At 44.9% G+C, this 20,459-nt stretch overlaps 1 protein-coding gene across 1 annotated transcript in view; it reads left to right on the top strand.

The window, feature by feature from the left end:
• The window catches only part of LOC111872165, a gene marked incomplete at its 3' end in the record, with an annotated part of 196,244 nt that extends 180,904 nt beyond the window's left edge, over nt 1-15,340 (top strand). The window contains exon 4 of the mRNA XM_033754557.1: nt 14,196-15,340. Within this exon, the coding sequence (XP_033610448.1) occupies nt 14,196-15,340 (1,145 nt within the window). The remainder of the gene's footprint in view (nt 1-14,195) is intronic.
• Between the last annotated feature and the right edge of the window lie 5,119 nt (nt 15,341-20,459).

Genomic DNA, 20,459 nt, shown 5'->3' with positions numbered 1-20,459 from the left:
CCCCTCCCAATGTTCATTCCACCAATTGCCCCACAATCACCTTCACCTATCATCTGGGGCTGGTACAATAGGCCAGAAGTGGCCGCAGTACAAGGGACTTAGTCCCACCCCACTAGCAATAAAAAAACCGATCTATTTTAATACTATCCTGCCAAATTCGCTTACGTCACGCCCTGATAATTGGTTTAGAATCTTCGAAACGTCGGATTGTGTCTGTGTTCGATGTCTCGAGCGAACGCCATTGCATTTAGTCGCTGTGGAAGCCTCGGATTTTTCTTCTTATGTGAGTCTGGTTTCTGTCCGCGGAAGATCAGGATAATCTCTCCTTTTGCCGCAAGATGGCAGCCTCTGTGCACTGCGATCCTAACCTCACCCTCACACTCCCGCCGCCCATTCGGTCCAATCTCGAGACCGATTTATCACCTCGATGCATGCAGATTTCACCCCCGTGTTTCATCCCCTTTGGCGTTTGTGTAACATCGCGTCATCTCTCGCGACGGTCCGCTATTTTACACCGACGCCCTCGTTTGTGTAGACGCAACCGCCGACCACTGAATTCGTCATATGGACTGACTTTATTAGGAGATGTAGCCCACGATCCCGGGATTTGATTTTATATTCAGTATTTTATTTCTCCGTCCTTCTCTGCGTTCGAAACGTCGATGTTCATGCGTCCTGCAGTTCACATGTCGAAGCGCAATTTACTGCGTCTTCATCGACCAACGAGCCGAGTGATCCACCGCCTCTGTGGTCTAGTGGTCAGAGTTCCTGGCTACAGTTCCAGAGGTCCCGGGTTCAGTTCCCGGCGCTACGAGATTTCCTGAGAAATAGTGGGCCTGGAACGGGGTCCACTCAGCCTCATGAGGATAATTGAGGAACTATTTCAAGAAAATAGCGGCTCCCGTCTATAAAACCGAGATTAATTGCCGTGGGAATTCGTTGCGCTGACCATGCGACACCGTCTATCCGCGAAAGTTGGCACTAACTTCGCCGACAAGCGGCGGTCGCTCGATCGGTGTAGTTGGCTTGCAGACTACAGGCCACGGAGTAATTATATCCGTAGTGTCAATTTTTTGTACGTTAGCGTACATGTTTTCTATGTTAAATAAGCAAAGAGACGAGAATATGCTCATGTTACATAAAGAATCGAACCCAGATTCCACGGTCGTCAAGCTATACCGACTTGGGCTCCATGGAATGCGGAGGAGCCGCCACTGATAGAGCACTTGTGAAACATGTACAAGTGTGAGTATGCCTGGTGCTTAACCATTAAAGATAATGACGTCTGTTGGCTTCGTGTGCTTGAAGTATGTCTAAATCCCATGTATATCCATTGCAGAAAGGAGCAGAGGTAATGCCTTCGCTTTACGGAGTCGAGGTGCCGCCCAGCGCGTGAAATATTATACAAGACATCCCGACAGGGGGCACGACAGAGAGAGGTAGAGTTGCCGGTCCCGATGTGACTGTAGCTAGTGAACGCGAGGAACAACTGATAAATACAGGAACTTGAAACAGATGGTTTACATATTAATCTTCTTTAAGAGGTGCGCATTCCTGTATCGTGTTTGGATGACCCCGGTTCATATCTCGATTGGGAAACCAACTTTCTTGATTGAGGTTTGCGTGGGTGTGTTGCGTTCCTCTAGCCAAATGAAGGAATTGTGAAGGTAAAGTTGTCCCTGTATTTAATTAGTTAATCTCCACGTCATCAAGATGTATGTGGGATTGGAGGTATAACTCCACCATTCTTGTCCTCGGCATTAGTTAAGAGGTGAGTTATCAGCTTCACGCCTCGGCCGCTTTACACCCCTGGGAAGGAGCCTCGATACCCATTGGATAGGAGGCTGGATGGATCCAAGAGCTCATCTGGACACAATGGAGAACAGAAAAGATCTCTTGTCCTGCCGGGAACCGAACCTCGGTCGTCCGGCCTAGAGCTCAGTTGTTATAAAGGTAATAAAAGGTAAAGTTATCCCTGTAACAGGCCGTGAAGACCCATAGGATTGTGATAGGTTGAGGCTCCCACATCTAGACAATCAGCTCACAGATGGTGGTGAGGTCGGCCTTACGCTCCGTCCGCCCTTTACCCCCAAGAATATTCATGGTACTCATTTCTGTTAGAGGCTGAGTCGACCCCAGGGCCATAGTGCGGCTCGAAGGATTAGGTAAACTGAAAAGATCCACCTCATCGGGACTCGACCCCACTTGTAGCATAGTGCCTCAACCAACTACGCTACCGCGTGCCCCGAGCTTAGTCGTTATATATCCAAGATATTTTAAAGCAATGTTGAAGGAGATATGACGGCAGGTGTTCACATTGTTGCAACAAAATCAGGTGGGCGGGAACACCTGCGTCAACAGTTCCTCGTCATTTCCTGTGTACGAATTCGATCTCTTCCGGCTGTCGGAATCCCAGCTTGAAGTGAGCTAGAATTGGTCGGGATGTTAGCTGGCGTGGAGGGGTCACACGTTGTCGTGGTATTGGTTTAAAGGGTATGTTTTACGTGTCTGACCTGTCAACACTTCCATCTTCTGACTTGCAAGAGTCTAGGAGCCAGTATTGACGTTTCATTGTTGTGCTGACAATTGTACAGGAGAAGCTATTCATTTTGGACCCAGTATTGATGTTTCATTGTTGTTGTGCTGACAATTGTACAGGAGAAGCTATTCATTTTGGACCCAGTATTGATGTTTCATTGTTGTTGTGCTGACAATTGTACAGGAGAAGCTATTCATTTTTGACCCAGTATTCATGTTTCATTGTTGTGCTAACAATTGTATAGGAGAAGCTATTCATTTTTGACCCAGCATTCGTGTTTCATTGTTGCTGTGCTGACAATTGTACAGGAGAAGCTATTCATTTTGGACCCAGTATTCACGTTTCATTGTTGTTGTGCTGACAGTTGTACAGGAGAAGCTATTCATTTTTGACCCAGTATTCATGTTTCATTGTTGCTGTGCTGACAATTGTAGCTAGATGTCAGACAACTATTCTAATTTTTCTTTTTTTGCGGGAGTGCACCCAAAATTAAATAGAATGGTTGCAGAGAGACGACATTACCGTTAAAACACTTCAGAGTCTCTGTTTTAATAGCCAAGGATAGGTGAATATTAAGAATGGTGGAGCTATACCTCTGCTCCTCCATATGCCTTTGTGGTGTGATGCTTAATGAAGTGTAAGGGCGGCCGCACACCAACTGCGTCCAAGACATGAGACAAGAGAGGCAGTCTTGCTTCATTCGTGATTCGTCAGCATCATGACTCAGACCGGTTTGCGGCGGTTTTCATAATCTCATTCGTTTCAACTGCCCTCCTTTCTTTGCGTCATGTCACAGACATCGTGTCTTGACTGTTACATGTCTTGACGCATGCCGGTGTGCTGCGTACCTAAGGATAACTTTACCTTTTACCCCACTTGAATATTAACTCTTAGTAAAATAAACAATGCTTCCTACCATTCAGTCCAGAACCTTTTGTCTTTACGTCTGTTGTCCAAAAGCATAAAAATCAGAATACACAGGACTATAATTCTGCCTGTTGTTCTGTGTGGACGTGAAACTCGGTCTCTGACATTAAGGGAAGAACATAGACTGAGGGTGTTTGAGAACAGGGTGTTGAGGAGAATATTTGGACCGAAGAGGGATGAAGTGACAGGAGGTTGGAGAAAACTGCGTAATGATGAGCTTCATAACTTGTACTCTTCTCCAGATATAATTAGAATGATCAAGTCAAGGAGGGTGAGGTGGGCAGGTCACGTAGCACGAATGATGGAGACGAGGAATGCATATAGGATATTGGTGGGAAAGCCAGAAGGAAAGAGACCACAGGGAGGACCAAGGCGTAGGTGGGTGGACAATTTTAGAATGGATCTTAGAGAGACAGGATGGGATGGTATGGATAGACTACATCTGGCTCAGGATAGGGACCAGTGGAGGGCTCTTGTGAACACGGCAATGAACCTTCGGATTCCATAAAATGCTGGGAAATTCTTGAGTAGCTGCAGAATTGGCGGCTCCTCCAGAAGGGCTCAGCTCCTTGAGTAAGTAAGTAAGTAAGTAAGTAAGTAAAATAAACAACACAGCCAGTGCAACTGGGGAGAATGTATATTATGATTTTTTAGTTTCGCGTGTGTGTTCGACGTGAGGTAAATGCCATCTGAGTTCCAAGTGATGAAGAAAATGCACTTATTTTAACATCTGTTGAGTTTCTGTTGTGATAAATCGCTATGTTGTATGGTGCAATAAAGGAAAGTTGTTCACGAAAATCGCACATTTCAAATTAGACGGAATGTACAGCATTTGTTTGCTTGCATCAAAAGCGCTGCTGCTTCTGTCGCGTTCAGTAAGATTCTCTCTCTCCTTCAGACAATTCAGGATTAAGCAGACCGCACACCGGCCTGCGTCAAGACATGTAACAATCAAGACACGATGTTTGCGAAATGACGCAAAGAAAGGAGCACAGTTGAAACGAATGAGATTACGAAAACCGCCGCACACCGGTCTGAGTCATGATGAAGACTCAGTGTTTCCGGCAGTAATTTTAAAGTGTGGGGATTAGCGGTGCCGCTGTAATTACGTGTAGTTGCGAGTCGTGCGGTAATGTGGTCAGTAAATCGAGTCACCAATCCAAACCCCGTCTATAGTCACTCATGCACATGACATTATTGTTATTATTATGGTATAAATTGTCATATTTTTTATTTTGTGTGTTTTGTTTGTTTTTTTTTTACTCGTGCTCACTCTATAATTGGCCTTTGGGCTGTTAAGTTAGCACCTAAGTAAAATGAATTGAATTGGACTGCACCGCGTTTTTAGCTTGTTAAATTGACCCTCGTGCAGAAGCATTTGCTTATGCAGTCGTTAAACCGGGACTAAATACAACTTCCGGGATTTATGAAAGGTAGGGCGCGACTTGAGTAACAATGCGCTTATCGGCGTCTCCAGCTAAACATAAAGGTGTGCGGGGTGTGCCCATTCCATGGCGTTGAATTCTATGACAAGATGCGGTATAAACGGAAAGCAAACGGTTGTTTTTCTTTCATCATGGAGGTGCTGATGACGTAAGAACAGGGAAATCGCGCGGTCGGTTTGTTATTACTGACTTCAGCGGTGAGGGCGGAGGGGTGGAATAANGGGGGGGGGGAGAGTGCTCCGCAGTAACAACAACACATCATTCCTCGCCGCTCCTTTTATGTAGCCATCTTCTTTGTGTCCGTTTTCGCGTGCACACAATGTCGCCAAGGCTGCCTTTCCAATAAGTGTATCACTCCCATAGTGACAGGAGATAATACGTAGAAATGTCATGAAAATAAAGCACTTGTAGAAAACTGCCAAATAATAACGTAGTCATGTATATTAATTGAAAATCTTGTCTTGTTTTGACATGTCTCAAATTTCGGAATAGAAACAGGAAGTGGGAGTACATATTTGATTAGTTTGCCTCTGTATACGCACCAGTGGCCGCTCGGTCCAGGGCATAAATGTCTTCGCCCGCTCAAACACTGGGATCGTGGGTTCAAATTCCACTCAAGGCATAGATGTCTCTGTTGTCCTGTATGTGCCTCGCGACGGGCTGATCCCCCGTCCAAGGAGTCCTACCGAATGTGCAAAATTTCAAGATACTGGAAAGCGGCCAAGGTCCCACAAATAGGGCTGTAAAGCCATAGATAGATAGATAGATGTGCACCAGTGGCGGGCTCCTGTCAACAGCCTGAGGGAAATTTACCTTCTAACTTTAAATTTGTTCTTATGCGTAATTAATTAAACATTATGCCATAAAGACGTAGGGGGAGTAAAGGTATAGCTCCACATTTTCTTGACGTCGCTACTAGATGGAGCTGAGTGCTCAGCCTTATGCCCCAACCGCTTTAACCTCAGGGAAAGAACCTGCCGTACCCAGTGGATAGGAGTCTGGGTGGGTACCAGAGTCGGTCTGGACGCTGTGGAGTAGAGAGAAATTTCTTGCTCCTGTCGGGAAACGAACCCCGGCCATCCAGCCCGTAGAGCGTCGCTACACTGACTGACCTACCTCTTCATTCATTAATGGCACTACAGCCCTTTCTTGTACCCCGGTATCCTCTTCAGTTTCGTAACCTTTTCTCACACATACGCTAGGATTCCTTGGGTGGGGGGTCAGCCCGTCGCAAGGCCGCTACCTACACACAAAACAAATATAAGACATCTTCGCTTACGGATTTCTTATATTTTTTCCTTCTACCCTGAAGATGGAGGCGATACGTTCCTCCGAAATGTCGGTTAACACTACATATACACGGTGCCAAATCCCAGAAGACTGCTTTCTTAATAATAGACTTCTTCCACTGTTCAGGCAATTTTTCCTTATGCCAGATAGAAGTAATTAATTTAATTGTTTTAATCTGCATATCTACATGTTAGGATAGAGACAAATTAACTGTCACACTCTGTAGTGGACTTCCGGCGGTCTGTGCCGGAGCTGCCCACGAGTCTGTTCTCGTGACGTAACGGATACAGCAGTGAATGGGTCGCAGCTTTTGATGACGATTCCAAAACCTAAACGAAACGAACCGAACTCTCCATGAAACCGGTGGTCGGGCAAATGAAAGAGAAATGTAAGGGGTTGGAGCGAGCCGGAGGGGTGGTACGAATAGAAAATGATCAGGCAGCTGGCAGGATTTCACTTGCCTCGAAGCTTGTAATCATCACCCAGGAAGCGAGTGTGATGTGTGTCTGCTCGTTTTTACGCCCTCTGATCGGATATTCGTCTTCTCTCGTTTGTCCTCAATGCTGTCAGCTGGGAACAGGATGAGTATCACAACTCGATTTATAAGACTTGGCCAGATGTTTCTCAGGACCGCTTCTGTGGTCTAGTGGTCAGAGTTCTTGACTGCAGCTCCAGAGGTCCGGGTTCGATTTCTTGCGGTACCAGATTTTCTGAGAATTAGTGGGTCTGAAACGGGGTCCACTCAGCCTCGTGAGGATAATTGAGTAGATATTTCAAGGAAATAGCGGTTCCGGTCTATAAAACCTAAATTAACGGCCGTGGAGATTTGTTGCGTTGACCACGTGACACCCTTATCTGATAAAGTTGGCACTAACTTGGCCGACAAGCGGCGGTCGCTTGGTCTGTATGGTTCGCTTGCGGACTAAAACCACGGAGTTTGTTTTTGAGATGTTTTTAATGGCAAGTAACAAGTATACTACAAGACGTAATTGTTAAATTATTATTGACCACGGCAGTGTTTCGAGGTGATTGGCCAGCTTCATGCCCCTGCCGCTTTAACCCGGGGGGGAAGAGCCCCCGGTACCCCGGATAAGGCGGCCTGGTGGGCCCCGAGCCGGTAAATGGCTTCAGCAGTTTGTTTGCTCAACAGTTGGATGCAGCAAGCGTTCGTGTCTTGTTTAGTGTTAAGAGTAAATTGGCAATGGTGACGCCCGTTTTGAGGAATGCTGAAGCAGCATTTGGGTGAGACAGCGCGCAGCTTGCGTGGCCTTAATGTTATGAAGTAATGTGATTATGCGGTAACCGAGTTGAACCTCCCTGGAAGGAATATGATTAAAATGGTGGTAATCGAGTTTGTAGGTCCGGATAATTGCTTTCGAAATCAAATCACGTTCCCGGTTTATTGAGAGATTATTGACATCCACTCTGCTTCCGTCTGTATTTACCAAATAATAGCGCGCACTGCCTGTATATCCCATACACACAATGGTCTGCCATTTTTTGTTGTTGCCCACTGAACATTATCTACCCGCAAAACATTTCATACAATTATAAAACTATAAGGGTGAAATTATCGGCAGAGACACGTTTTGCCAGATTAATAAATGTTCATATCAAAACGGAAAGAGTTGTAACGTTATATGTTTTATAGCAGTGGTACCTACAGTGCTGATTCACAATGAACAGTGACACCAAAATACAAGCTTTTGTTTCTTTTGTTACTTCAAGATAATAACATTGTGGCGTATAGACCCGTTGTTAAGCGGTGACTGTGTAAACAGCGGCCGTTGCTAGGTAACGCCAGCAAAATGCACGCAACAGTTGTGTTTTCTATTGGTCCGTGCCGACGGGTTATAAGTGGGATAAAGTTTAGATCTTGGTTCAGTGTCCCGTGTGGAAGTGGGTTCGAATACTTCTACCGTAGCACTGCGATTCGTATGAGGCGATTAATAGTGAACGCAATGTCTGAGGGTATAACTGGGTCACCGTGTTCCTGGGGGATATAAATACAGGGAACTGGTTTTCCAGGTTGGAGTAGTCTAGAATGCGAGACAGTAAAGTGTGGACATGAGTCCCGCGGGATTCGAACCCGAGAATGACTGCGTTGGCGAAGGCCAGCAGCAGTAAAACGATAGAGCCATCTCTCGTCAGAGAGGATGTTACATACGGACTGCAAATGGCAATGTTCAGTTAAAAAAATTCTGGTCGTGAATATTATGGGACGTTTCGCGAACACGAACTGATTGGCGGTAAACCGCAAGTCGTAAAGACACTTTGACTTTGAGCTTGATTCACTTATGAGACTGTGGCCAGCCGGCGATGGCATGAACGCGGGAGCTTAAGAATTTCCACTGTTGGAAGCCGTTACCAGGAAATGTCTAATGAAGACAGTGCAGGCTAGAAAAATATTTAGCGTGTGCTCTAGTGATTTGTAAATTTGTGGAGATTAGTGATGGCGCTACAGTTACTTGTAGTTATGATTTGTGAGTGAATAATCGTTCATCAAATCTAATCACTAATCTAAACCCCGTCTAAAGTCACTCATGCACGTGACTATGTTATGTAGTCACATGGAATAAGGTGCAAGGACGTTACCAACCAGATCGATTCAAGCGATACCACTTTTGGTGATGTATTTGAGAGGTGCCGGGTTTGAATCTCGGGCGGGGCTCTGATTATTTTTGTTGAAGTCACTTCCGGACAATTTATGGGTCCACATATTGCACGTCCTGCCCATTTCTTACTCCCTAATTTGGTCTCCCTTATGTTTGGTGAAGGGTGAAACTTCGTGTTTAGGTTATCACTGCGCAGTCATCGTCTTCGTCCTGTTACCTCATCTGTCTCTTGGGTCCGAAGTTAACATAAGGTTGACCCTGTCCCTAAATGGGCACGAAGCCATGAACTCGTAAAGCTGGAAGGGCTGTCCGTTACATCGAATCAGCCCAACAGTATCCTCACGAGGCTAAGTGGACCCAGTTCCAGATCCACTACTTCTTAGAAAATCTGTTAGCGCCGGGAATCGAGCCCGGACCTATTGATCTGTAGCCAGGAACTCTGGTCACTAGACCAAAAGATGACCACAGAAATAATACACAAAAAGAAAATATTCTGTTCTCATTTGCAGCTACGTTTCTAAAGCGATTTCTTCCCTTCAAGTTTTACAAACAAAATTTACGGCAAAAATATCGCACAGAATTACCAATGGTTTTCTGAAGTCACTTCTTGGTCGTCCCTATATGCAGTGAAGTTTCGTGGTTATTATTTTCTCGCCATCTAACAGGAACCCCCCACAAAATTACCGTTTTATGAGATAATTGATATATAATTTTAGATGCTGTCGATAGTATGACGTCTGAAGTACTTTGCCGCGACTGAAGGTGTGGATGGATGTTTACGGCACCTCTCGACCCTTACTTCATGCGCCGTAATGAAAGAGAAGAGCGAAATTCATAGCTCTTTGTGACCGAGATCATAACAATTATGTGCCGAAATTGCGGCCGAAACCTCTGATTTTTCATGACGCTATTTGGCGGAAATGGTGGTAACATGACTCGGTACACATCTTTGAGGTTGCATCATCATTTTAATTTCCAAAGTGGATGCGGGTATAATTTCAGTCTCTGGTGGATCCATTTATATTTATGCGCCTTATCTAACGAGGAGCCGGAATTATTCAGTTGATATAATGGCAGGAAAATGGGTTGGACGATGGGGTAATCACGGTTCGATTGGCAACACTGGCACAGATCTTTTCTACATCTGTGGGGCATTCAAATTGACTGACATATTGTATACCGTTGATGGATTTGAGGTTTCTACCACGGTAACAATGAACAGTACTGTCACCTGGAATGTGACGCCGTGTAGCCCGGGAGAATTTTCACCGGCGTTTCGAAACAACGAACTTTCTTCCCGCAAAACGTGGGCAGCAAGTAGATTCTTATGGGTTCCTTGCTTGGATTACTCATCGACCCTGAATATGCAGGCAGTATACCATTCCGATATAACGATCTTTTACCGGGCTAAACGGTGTCACTTTAAAAAGACAGTAAGCGTGCATTCATTAATTTTAATAGTACAGATACGTTATATTGCAGTGTGACATGAATTTGATGTTGGTGCTGTTCATCGCCTGCAACAGGAAATTCCGTTACGTCGGAGAACCGCTAACAGATGTCGCTAGTTGTATCTCCCACTGTGGCTTTGCGGTAGACCTCCCATTTCATGTTACACATCGAGTACCTTAATTCAGTTATCTCGCTGTAATGAACAAATTATTTTTCCTGACAAACAGATAACAGGATAACCTTCAGACAGGAAGAACGGATTACAAATGCCTCGTTTTATGCTGTCTAGGTAAGCCATTTCATTAATTAAAATTAATTTAGTCCAGGGAACATCATTACTCGGCCCTTAATGAAACTAATTGTTACAAACAAGATTTTAGTTTCTCTGTGGTTATAAGAATTTGCTTTAGTTTGGGTCAAATTACAACAGGTAACTAACTGCATTGTAGGTAAATCATATTAATTGAGTGGGGAGTGTTGCCCGTATTAACTGGCAAGAAAACGGCGTTATTCTGCACCTGTGCGAAATGGTATTCATAAGAGCCCATGCTGACAAAGTTGAAACCATTCCATGACGTCAGGTAATGCACAGTTTTAGTTTAATCAGTTCGTACCTCACAGGAAACATTACGTCTCCGCTACAGAGCCCAACCGGTTAATGCTGTTTAGGGAAACAGTCGCTGTTTATTGTGAGAACCACACGGAACACACAGATACACTCTGTGGGCAGAATGCAGAGTTTTAGTCTGGCAAAGCGGGTGGTATGTGTGTGGATACACGCATATATCTAATTTAGCTTTATGGAGCTGAGCCCTTCTTGAGAAGCCGCCAGTTGTGCAGCTACTCAAGTACCCCCCAGCATATTATGGAACCCGAAAGTTCATTACTGTATTCACAAGATCTCTTCACTGGTCTCTGTTCTCAGTCAGATCAATCCAGTCCATTCAAACCCATTTTATTTCACTAAGGTCCATTTTAATATTGTCCACCTACCTACGTCTTGGATTTCACAGTGGTCTCTTTCCTCCTGCCTTTCCCACCAATATCCTATATTCTTTCCTATTCACTCCATTCTTGCTACATGCCCTCCCTACCTTATCCTCCTTGACTTGATCATTCTAGTTGTACCTGGCGAGGAGTACAATTTATGAAACTCCTCATTATGAGTTGTCTCCAGTCTTCTGTCACTTCATCCATCTTCGGTCCAGATTTTCTTCTCAGCACCCTGTTCTCAAACACACGCAGTTTGTGTTTCTCCCTTAATGTCAGAGACCAAGTTTCACACTCATACGGAACCACAGACAAAATTGTAGTTTTTTATATTCTAATTTTTACGATTTAGACAACAGACGAGAAGACAAAAGGTTCTGGACTGAATGGTAGCAAGCATTACCCAAATTCAATCTCCTGTGTGTGTGTAATGCCATGTTTGTCCCTAGAAAACTGAAGTTTACAGCGGCATCGCTGTAAATAACATTTTGTGACCCGTAACTCGTTACCTCCCGTAGTTACTGAAGCTTAAAGTGGCCACCTCTACATTTAGAGCTTCTTTACTGTACTCGGATTCATGTAGGAAGATGGCAGAAGGTAGAAATGCCATTTTGTTGGCATTCTCAGAGAATGAATGGAGGATCCAGCATTCCAGCTAAGTTTGTGTGCATCTAAAGATCGTTTGTGTTTGTTAGCCATTGAGATTTCTTTTGGTTTGTTTATGATGAAGCTTTCATAGCTTCTGAAACTTAAATGCCTCAGTCTTCCTCTCTTTTAGTGTTTTATTTCATGCTGCTGACAGGATCCGGATTATATAAAGGGTGCCCCAGGAGGAAAGGTCAATATTCTGGGAGGTCATAGTATCGGCCAATCTAAGCAAAAATGTGTATGTGTACGCGTGTCCTATTCCGAACGGTTTCCGAGATAGAGCTATTTCACTGTGCAGTGCACTGTACACTGTACAGACGAGCAGCACGCCATGTCCTCACACGAGTTGCACCGAGATAGAGCTATTTCACTGTACAGTACACTGTACACTGTACAGACGAGCAGCACGCCATGTCCTCACACGAGTTGCACCGAGATAGAGCTATTTCACTGTGCAGTGCACTGTACACTGTACAGACGAGCAGCACGCCATGTCCTCACACGAGTTGCACCGAGACAGAGCTATTTCAATATACAGTTCACTGCACACTGTACAGACGAGCAACATGCAATGTCCTCACACGAGTTGCAAAGTGCATTGATGTTGACGGTGGAATTTTCGAAAATGTATTACACTAGGTAAACTGTACCAACTTTGTCACTTGAACAGTAAATACCGGTATTAGAAACAGTACGTAATCTCTCTTTCTTATCGGCAGTTTTGGGACTGCGTATGGATTGTTGGCCAGACTTCCTTTTTCCAGAGGCTACATCCTGGCTCCTGCTACAGTTGCGGGTGGATTCCTTTGTGCCTGGCAGCCTATCCATAAGCTTGGAGCTCAGTGGAGAGCCATTAGTGTCTAGACATCCATCACTCGAGAATTGTGGGAGATCAGTCCACTCAGAGGGAAAATCCAATGGTCACTTCGAATTGTGGTGAAATGTCACAGGAGTTTCTACGAAATGGATTGCTACCACTTTCTGTATTTTCCTAAAAGCATTTAAGTTTCCATTAACTAATCTTGAAGAATTGACCTGAGATCGCTTAATTCCAGTTGAAAGGATTCTGTTTTTACGTTATATCTTTGAATCTTGCGTGGAACTGAAGATTATGGATGGAGAAACTGAAAAAGAAACACCATTTTAATTGAAATACCTGAAGGGAAGAGAATAGTTGAAAGATCTGATCGTAAATGGGAGAAAGATATTCCAAATGATCTTCAACGAAAGAGCTCAGTCGGTATAGCGGCTGGCTACGGGATGGACGACGGAGGGGTCGGACTTCGAGCCCGGTACGCCCAAGAATTTTCTCCAGACCGACCCTGGGGTCCACCCAGCCTCCTATCCAATGGGTACCGGGCGCTGACCACTCACCAAATGGTGTCCAGGTTAAGAGTACGTAGATCTGGCTCACTGTCCCATGTCTTCATGGCGTAGTGAATAATTAGTTAAGCACTACGCCATGAAGGTGTATGGGGGAGTGGATGTATAGATCCACATTTTCTTCTAGTTAGAAGTGAGTAGTCAGCTTCACGCTCCCGGGGAAAGAGCGCCCGGTACCCATTGAATAGGAGGTTGGGTGGCCCACAGAGCCGGTCTGGACGACGTTGAGAAACTTCATGACCCTAACGAGCCTAGAACTCCGACCCCTCGGTAGTCCATCCCGTAGCCAGTCGCTATAACGACTGCGCCATTCCGTATCCTGACGACTACGTTTACCCTTGATTAATACTGTGTACAGGTTTTTATGGTGTGCTTCGTCATGAAATGTTTGTATAGTGGAGAAGTTGGTGTCTTTCTTTCGGCTCACATGTTTCATTACAGGAAATTTAGATGGATCTTCGTGTTTTCAGTCTACGTTACACAGTTCTGATTAAATTTAATTTCAGTCTCTTTTGTTCATGTAACAGCTACTTTGCATAAGCCTCATGTCTAACCTTTGCACTTCATAAGCGCTATAGTCAGGCCGTCACATAGAACAACGAGTAATAGCCAACATTCGTTCTACTTGATGGCGCCAGTCTCACTCCTATGGCAGGGAATGACGCCGTAGTTACCGAGCGTCGCATTTTGAGAAACCAATTTCCAGTGCCTTAAGACGTCATAGGTATCGTTCCCAACAACGATACATGTTCGAACTTGCATTTTAATAATTTGTTTTTAACACATGTTGGTTACTACCCCGAGTTTTTCTAATGATTTGGAGCAACGCAAAACCATTTGCGCCCCGTTCCTATTAACTTCGATGTATAGAAGTACGTCGAAAATAACAGTAATTTTATTTTTCAGCTCGACCTTGAAGCGATAACATCAGCGGACTACGTCTACAAGCCACGGACCTCACACAGCCAATATCATCACCACCACAAACTGCTTCCCAGTAATCATCACAACAAAAATCAACACCCAAAGAGTCACCGATCTTCGCATGAACATCCAACACACACATCCCATGCATCACTGCCTGCTGCGTTAATGAACAGTGCAGCCAATAACACCGCAGTAAGTTACCTTTGCAAACGCGAAACAGAAGAAGCAGACGCGGTAGGGAAATATGAGGAGTTGCATCGATCTCCCACCACTACTACTACAGCGCTACTGTCGTCGTCTCATAGTAAAGGGCATCAGCATGCCTGTCTCTCTCGCGAGGCTCAAGCAAGTGGATATGGCCGAGCTAGTGGTTCGCGGTCAGGCGTACGGAGTGGTTGTGACGACATAAACACAAACACGAGCGCCACAGATGGTAGCAGCGTACTGATAAGACATCATCAGAATCGTCACGGTGCAGTGACAAGCACTGCAAGTAACATTGATACGACGGAGATGAACGGAAGTGACGAGTTACCGATTGACAAACATGGTTATAATAAACACTTGAAGAATCACGTGGCATCAAATGGGGCAGTAATGGATTCGTCGAGGATTTCACATCAGACGGCAGTGATATATAACGGAAAACAATATTCAACAGTGCTGACAACTGCGTATAAGCCGCAACAAAAGTTAACAGCTAAAAGTTTAGTTGGTAATGCGACGATTACTGCTAATGGCGGGACACCATCTGCGTTACCGCCAACTAAGATATCGAAAGGTTCAACAAATTCGGTTACGTTAAAGTCGTTTCAGTTTCAGAAGCCCCATTTACCGAATGGGATAGTGAATTCGAGTTCAGAACAAAGTGGTTATGTGAGACACCAGCCGGCGCCGTCTGCACGATCACATTACAGCGGACATTCTGTTGTTGACTTTCTGTACGGTGGTGGTCTTGATAGCCATTCTACTGGAACTTCTTCACCGACCTTACTTCTTGGTCCCAGTGTTACGTCTGCAACTCCGGAGAGTAATTACTACTCTGAATCAAAGTACGCCTATTCTGTCAGCGGAGTTCCGGGTACTCTGGCTCAGTCGTCTGCTGCAGCGGCGTTCTTTGCAAGGTGAGTACTGTAATTTTTATATAAGTAGCTTAGTTATTTTGGGGAGGGGGGTGAGCCTGAGTTCACTTAGTACGTCGGCCACTAACTGGCCCATTTTACCAGCCCCGGATGGTAGATGGTGATATGAGTGTGGAGCAATCGGTGGAATGAGAATTGGCAGGGGAAACCGAAGTACTAGGCGGAAACCTGCCGCAGCGCCACTTTGTCGACTACAGAGCCCACATGACCTGCCTCAGGCTCGAACCTGGGCCGCCGAAGTGGGAAGCCGGAGACTAGCCGCCTGAGCAGTGGCACGACCCATATACACAGCGTGTGATTTTGTCATTATGGTTTTACTGTGGAAACCGAAAGAAAAAGTAATTTAGTTATGAAAGGACCTGAAGGTGGCAGCAATAAATTGTAGTGTTTCAGTGCCGACAGTTGCTTAAAAAGTTGGTAAGGCAAGATTATTATTATTGTTAATATTTATATGAATTATATTACTGTGGGTTTGGGCTTCAGAAGGACATCGAGCTCCCGGGGTTTTCGGATAAAACAAAGTTTAGACAAAAGAAGACACTGCACCTAATGTTAATACCAACAATAAAGGCGATTTATTGCAAAGAAGTCATGGCGATTAGTAAAAGTAGTCGTTATCGTTTGAACGTAGTTCTTAAGCAAGTATTTTGGCGACTGCCACCCTCGAGACGAATCTTCATGGTGCATGTGGCTATCAGGCTGTTTTATTTCACACATTTTGAAGTTTATACAGAGCATATTCATTGAAATGGTAAATGTAACTCGACAGCTGTAAATTGTGCATCAATTGAAGGGTCACGTGTGCGAACAGGAGACGGAAATTCGACAGGTTACTATTATTTAACCTTTTAAAGCCCGGTGGTCACTATTTTTAACACTGAAGGAAATATGTGTATGAAGTGTGTTTGAGAGCAGACCTTGAAGAAAATGTTTCGACTTAAGAGAGAGGTAGTAACAGCAGATTGTGGCATGTGAGGACTTCATAATTTGTTCTTATTTACCAAATATTAGTAGATTGATCAAATCGAGTAGGATGAGAAGGGTTGGGAATGTAGCACGTGTCAGAGAAATAGAAAAGAAAATGTTACAATTTTGGTCTGAAAACTTGTAGGAAAGAGACCGTGTTGGTAGAAGGATAATATTAAACTAGTTCCTAAAGAGGTATAGTGTGGAAAGTGTGGGCTGGGATGCATGAATATCAGGATAAGGACGAGTGGTGGGTTTGACTTTTCAGTTCCGCACTTTTGCCGTCTATGTGCATCGTCGGTTAATTCTGTCGTGGTTTTCTCTTTATTGTCACTACGTGTTTCGGCCTAACCGGCAATCTTCAGGTGTACAGGTGATTGTGTAATGCTTGTAATGCTGTGCTGCTTTTCTTATGTAATTGCCTCGGAGTCTAGGTTATGTGGGTTAACCAGCTGTTTTATTTGTGTGTCCTTGAACAGTTTTTATGCACGTGTTTGCCTTGTCTGTAATGTGATGTATTATGTTAGAGCTTTATTTTTAGGTACGTGTGTATATTCATTTTCTGTATTTATGATGTTACTTACGCTTTTGTTGGTTTGTGGCCTGTGACTCTCCAGAATGTTTTTGTTTTGACGAAAGTTTTTGTATGGGGCTGCGACTGACCTGGACAGCAAGACTCCACACTTACCTGCGCGTGCGTGGTTCTTAGCTCGAGAGCGGTGCCCCCAGGAGACAAGCAGACTCTGCTGTAGAGTCGAAACGCGAAATCTGTGCGGGTGGTGAAGAAGAATTCTGCGCCTGCGCATTGCATTTACCAACCTTTGTTCAGCACTCATTAGAACGTATTGCGTGTTCATGTGTAGTTCTCATGTTGCATGTTGGTTAATATTCTCGAGACGCAGAACTTTATGACCCTCTGCTCGCTCATGCGATGTCGTACAGAAGCCGCACTCATTTCGTGCGTCGAGTCTAAGTTGGATCTATTTTTCCCCCAGTTAAAATGATTCAGAAATGTTCTCTTTTTAACCCCAGAATTGTCAACTTTAATTCGTACAGTGGCAAGCCACCATTTTTAGTTGTTAGAGTTGACCTTGGTTCACGTTTGTATGTCAAAGGCCACTAAGAACTTCAGATATGCAGACCGTTTCTTAGAAAGTTACAGGATTATGTGTAGGTCCGATAAAATGCCAGCATATGTCATATGTTGCCAAATCTAGCAGTTTTTTTAGTAGAAAATGTAGGAATTTTCGATTCCCGGAACTTTTAGGTAGGCCGCACACCGGCATGCCTCAAGACATGTAACAGTCAGGACACGATGTTTGCGACATGACCCAAAAAAAGGAGCACAGTTGAAACGAATGAGATTATGAAAACCACCGCATACCTGTCTGAGTCATGACGTCAGCATGTGGCGCCGTGTATCCCAGAAAAAGTTAAAACATTTCGGAGGAGGTACTGGCATCCATCTTCAGAGTCAGTGTGCTTTCTCGCTCGACTTAATCTTCGACCCTGGCCGTGTCATAGTTCAGGCGGTTACTCGTCGGTTTCCCACCTCGGCGGTCCGGGTTCGAGCCCAGGTCGGGTCATGTGGGCTCTGTAATGGATGAAGTAGTATTGGGGCAGGTTTTCTCCGAGTACTTCGGTTTCTCCTGCCACAATTCCCATTCCACCGACTGCGCCATATTCATCATCTATCTTCTGGGACTGGTACAAGACAAGGTGCGACAATTTAATTCCCGGAATGGCCCTGCGAATAGACCAGTTAGTGGCCGATGTACCAAGTGGACACAGTCTCACTCCGTCCCAAGAAATCAAGAAAAAACTAACTACGACTCTGGAAATGTCGGCGATGTTCTGCCTGTTTGTGAGATGGCGCTTCCCGAAAGATAGTCTTCTCTTTATAGAATATGGTTTTCTGGGTTTCTTCACAGTGCAGTCCTGTCGATGGTTGCTGCTGTTAAGCATAATATCCGTATTCATTCCGAAAGCCAGTACCAATAGAGGCCATTACTAAACACTTTAATCATAGTAACAACAAATGGTAACCATAGCAACCAGTCGAATGCAGTGGCCTTCCGCCTCACAAGTTTGTCCGTATGCCATGTTGTTATTACTGATAACAGGTTACTGCATTCTTCGATTGGCCTAATCCTTCCAGGCGCACTATGGCCCTGGGGGTCGACTCAGTCTCTAACAGAAATGAGTACCAGGAAACTTCGTGGGGGTAAAGGACGGCCGACGCTTAAGTCTGATAACCTAACCGCCATCTGTAGCCGATTGTCTAACACGAGGGATCCTCCACGTCTCACAACCCAGTGGTCCTCCGTGGCCTGTTACAGGTATAGCTTTACCCGTTAGTAGGAAATTATAAAATATACGAAGCTAACCCCGCTTTCTCTTAAAAGAAGGAAAGTAAGAGAAATCGGATGGGTAAGAGCCGTGCCATAACTCAAGCGGTTAGTCGCTGGCTTCCCACCGCGGCGGCCCGGGTTCGATCCCGGGTCTGGTCAAGTGGGATGTGGTGGACAAAGTGGCACTGGGGCAGGTTTTCTCCGAGTGGCCACAGTACAAGGGACTAAAGGTTCGGCCACACAGAGCGCTACGCTATGTTCGCTACGTACGCTGCATACGCTGTGTACACTCTGCGACGCAGCTAACATAGGGAACACAGCGTACGTAGCGTACGGAAGTCTGTGTGGCCAGTCACATTGGCAATAAAGGGAGATATTTTCTGTTCGTATAACGAACATAGCGTACGTAGCGTGCGTCGCGTACGTAGCGCTCTGTGTGGCAGAACCTTTAGTCCCACCCCACTAGCAATGAAAAAAAGCGGATGGCTAAGGACCGTGGGGAAATCCAAGATTCCTTTGAGCAAGGGAGGGCAACAGGACAATTTGTATAAGAACGTACGTTTGAGCTGTTTGAGAATATTATTACTGATCTCCCTAGAGTATTCAGGGTAGACGAATACATTAAAAGTAATTTATAATCTTTGTAATATATATATATATATATATATATATATATATATATTTTAATTTCAAGTCTCTTTTCCCCCCTGAAATATCTGCCCCCTTTTCGCCGAGCCGGTTTCCGTTGTGAGATTAACCAGAAAATCTTGCAATTAGATAATAAGTTTGGGTCCAGTTTCCAGAGAAGCAAGCTGTTCTGTTGCTACCAGTCCGTGTTATCTCGTCAGGTCGTGCCAGATCTCCAGACGCCTTGGCAGAACATTAATCCGAGATACGTGCTCGTAAGCTTCGTTTAATGGAAAGAAAAGAGGGCAGGTTGGTGTATTCGTGTGTGGGTGCGCGCGCACGCTTGCAGTTCTGCTGCTGTGTCGGTCAGCTGATTACGTCCACAGGTTGTTTCCATTCACCTTTTCGTACCTATCACGTTTATGGGATCTATGGGCACCGGCAGAAGGGGATCAGGAACCTTCCCATTCCCTGGGTATTAAAAAAAAAGTAAAACCTGAAAAAGGAAGGAAATATACCAAAGCCCAATAGTACATTGACCAGAAGTTCTGGAAAGAACTACTCCCTTACTTTCTTTTGATACGACAAGGACCGTATAAAAAAAAGGAGCGGATACAGACACAGACAGACAGACAAACAGTAAGGTGATATCATAAGCCTCCTTTTATTTTCTTAAATACTGAAAATGGGCCGAAAATCATATTTCCGTTCTGTAATGGCCTCACTCTGCTAGGCGTATTTTTCAGTTAGTTCCTCTGCCATAACCATGCACGCAGTTCGCTCTAAATGCCCCGCCCTTCATCACCCTAACAATAATTTGTGAAGAGTGTTAGTTATAGCTCATTACGCAGTTTTCTTCAGGCTCCTGTCACTTCTTCCTCTTAGAAAAACGTGAAACGATCCTTGTAAGAGGCCGTGAAGGCCCATAGGATTGTGAGATGTCGTGGCTCCCACATTTTATAGACAACCGTCTCAGATGGACGGTGAGTTTGTCAGCCTTACGCGCCGGCCGCCCTTTACCCCCCAGGAAGATTCCCGGTACTCATTTCTGTTAGAGGCCATAGTGCGGCTGGAAGGATTAGGTCAATTGGAAAAAATCCAATGACCTCATCGGGACTTGAACCCGCGACCCTCTGGCTTGTAGCATAGTGCCTCAA

Source organism: Cryptotermes secundus, unplaced genomic scaffold (genome assembly GCF_002891405.2).
Source record: "Cryptotermes secundus unplaced genomic scaffold, Csec_1.0 scaffold581, whole genome shotgun sequence".
In the NCBI taxonomy this organism is placed as follows: Eukaryota; Metazoa; Arthropoda; class Insecta; order Blattodea; family Kalotermitidae; genus Cryptotermes; species Cryptotermes secundus.
This window is presented reverse-complemented; position numbering and strand designations above follow the sequence as displayed.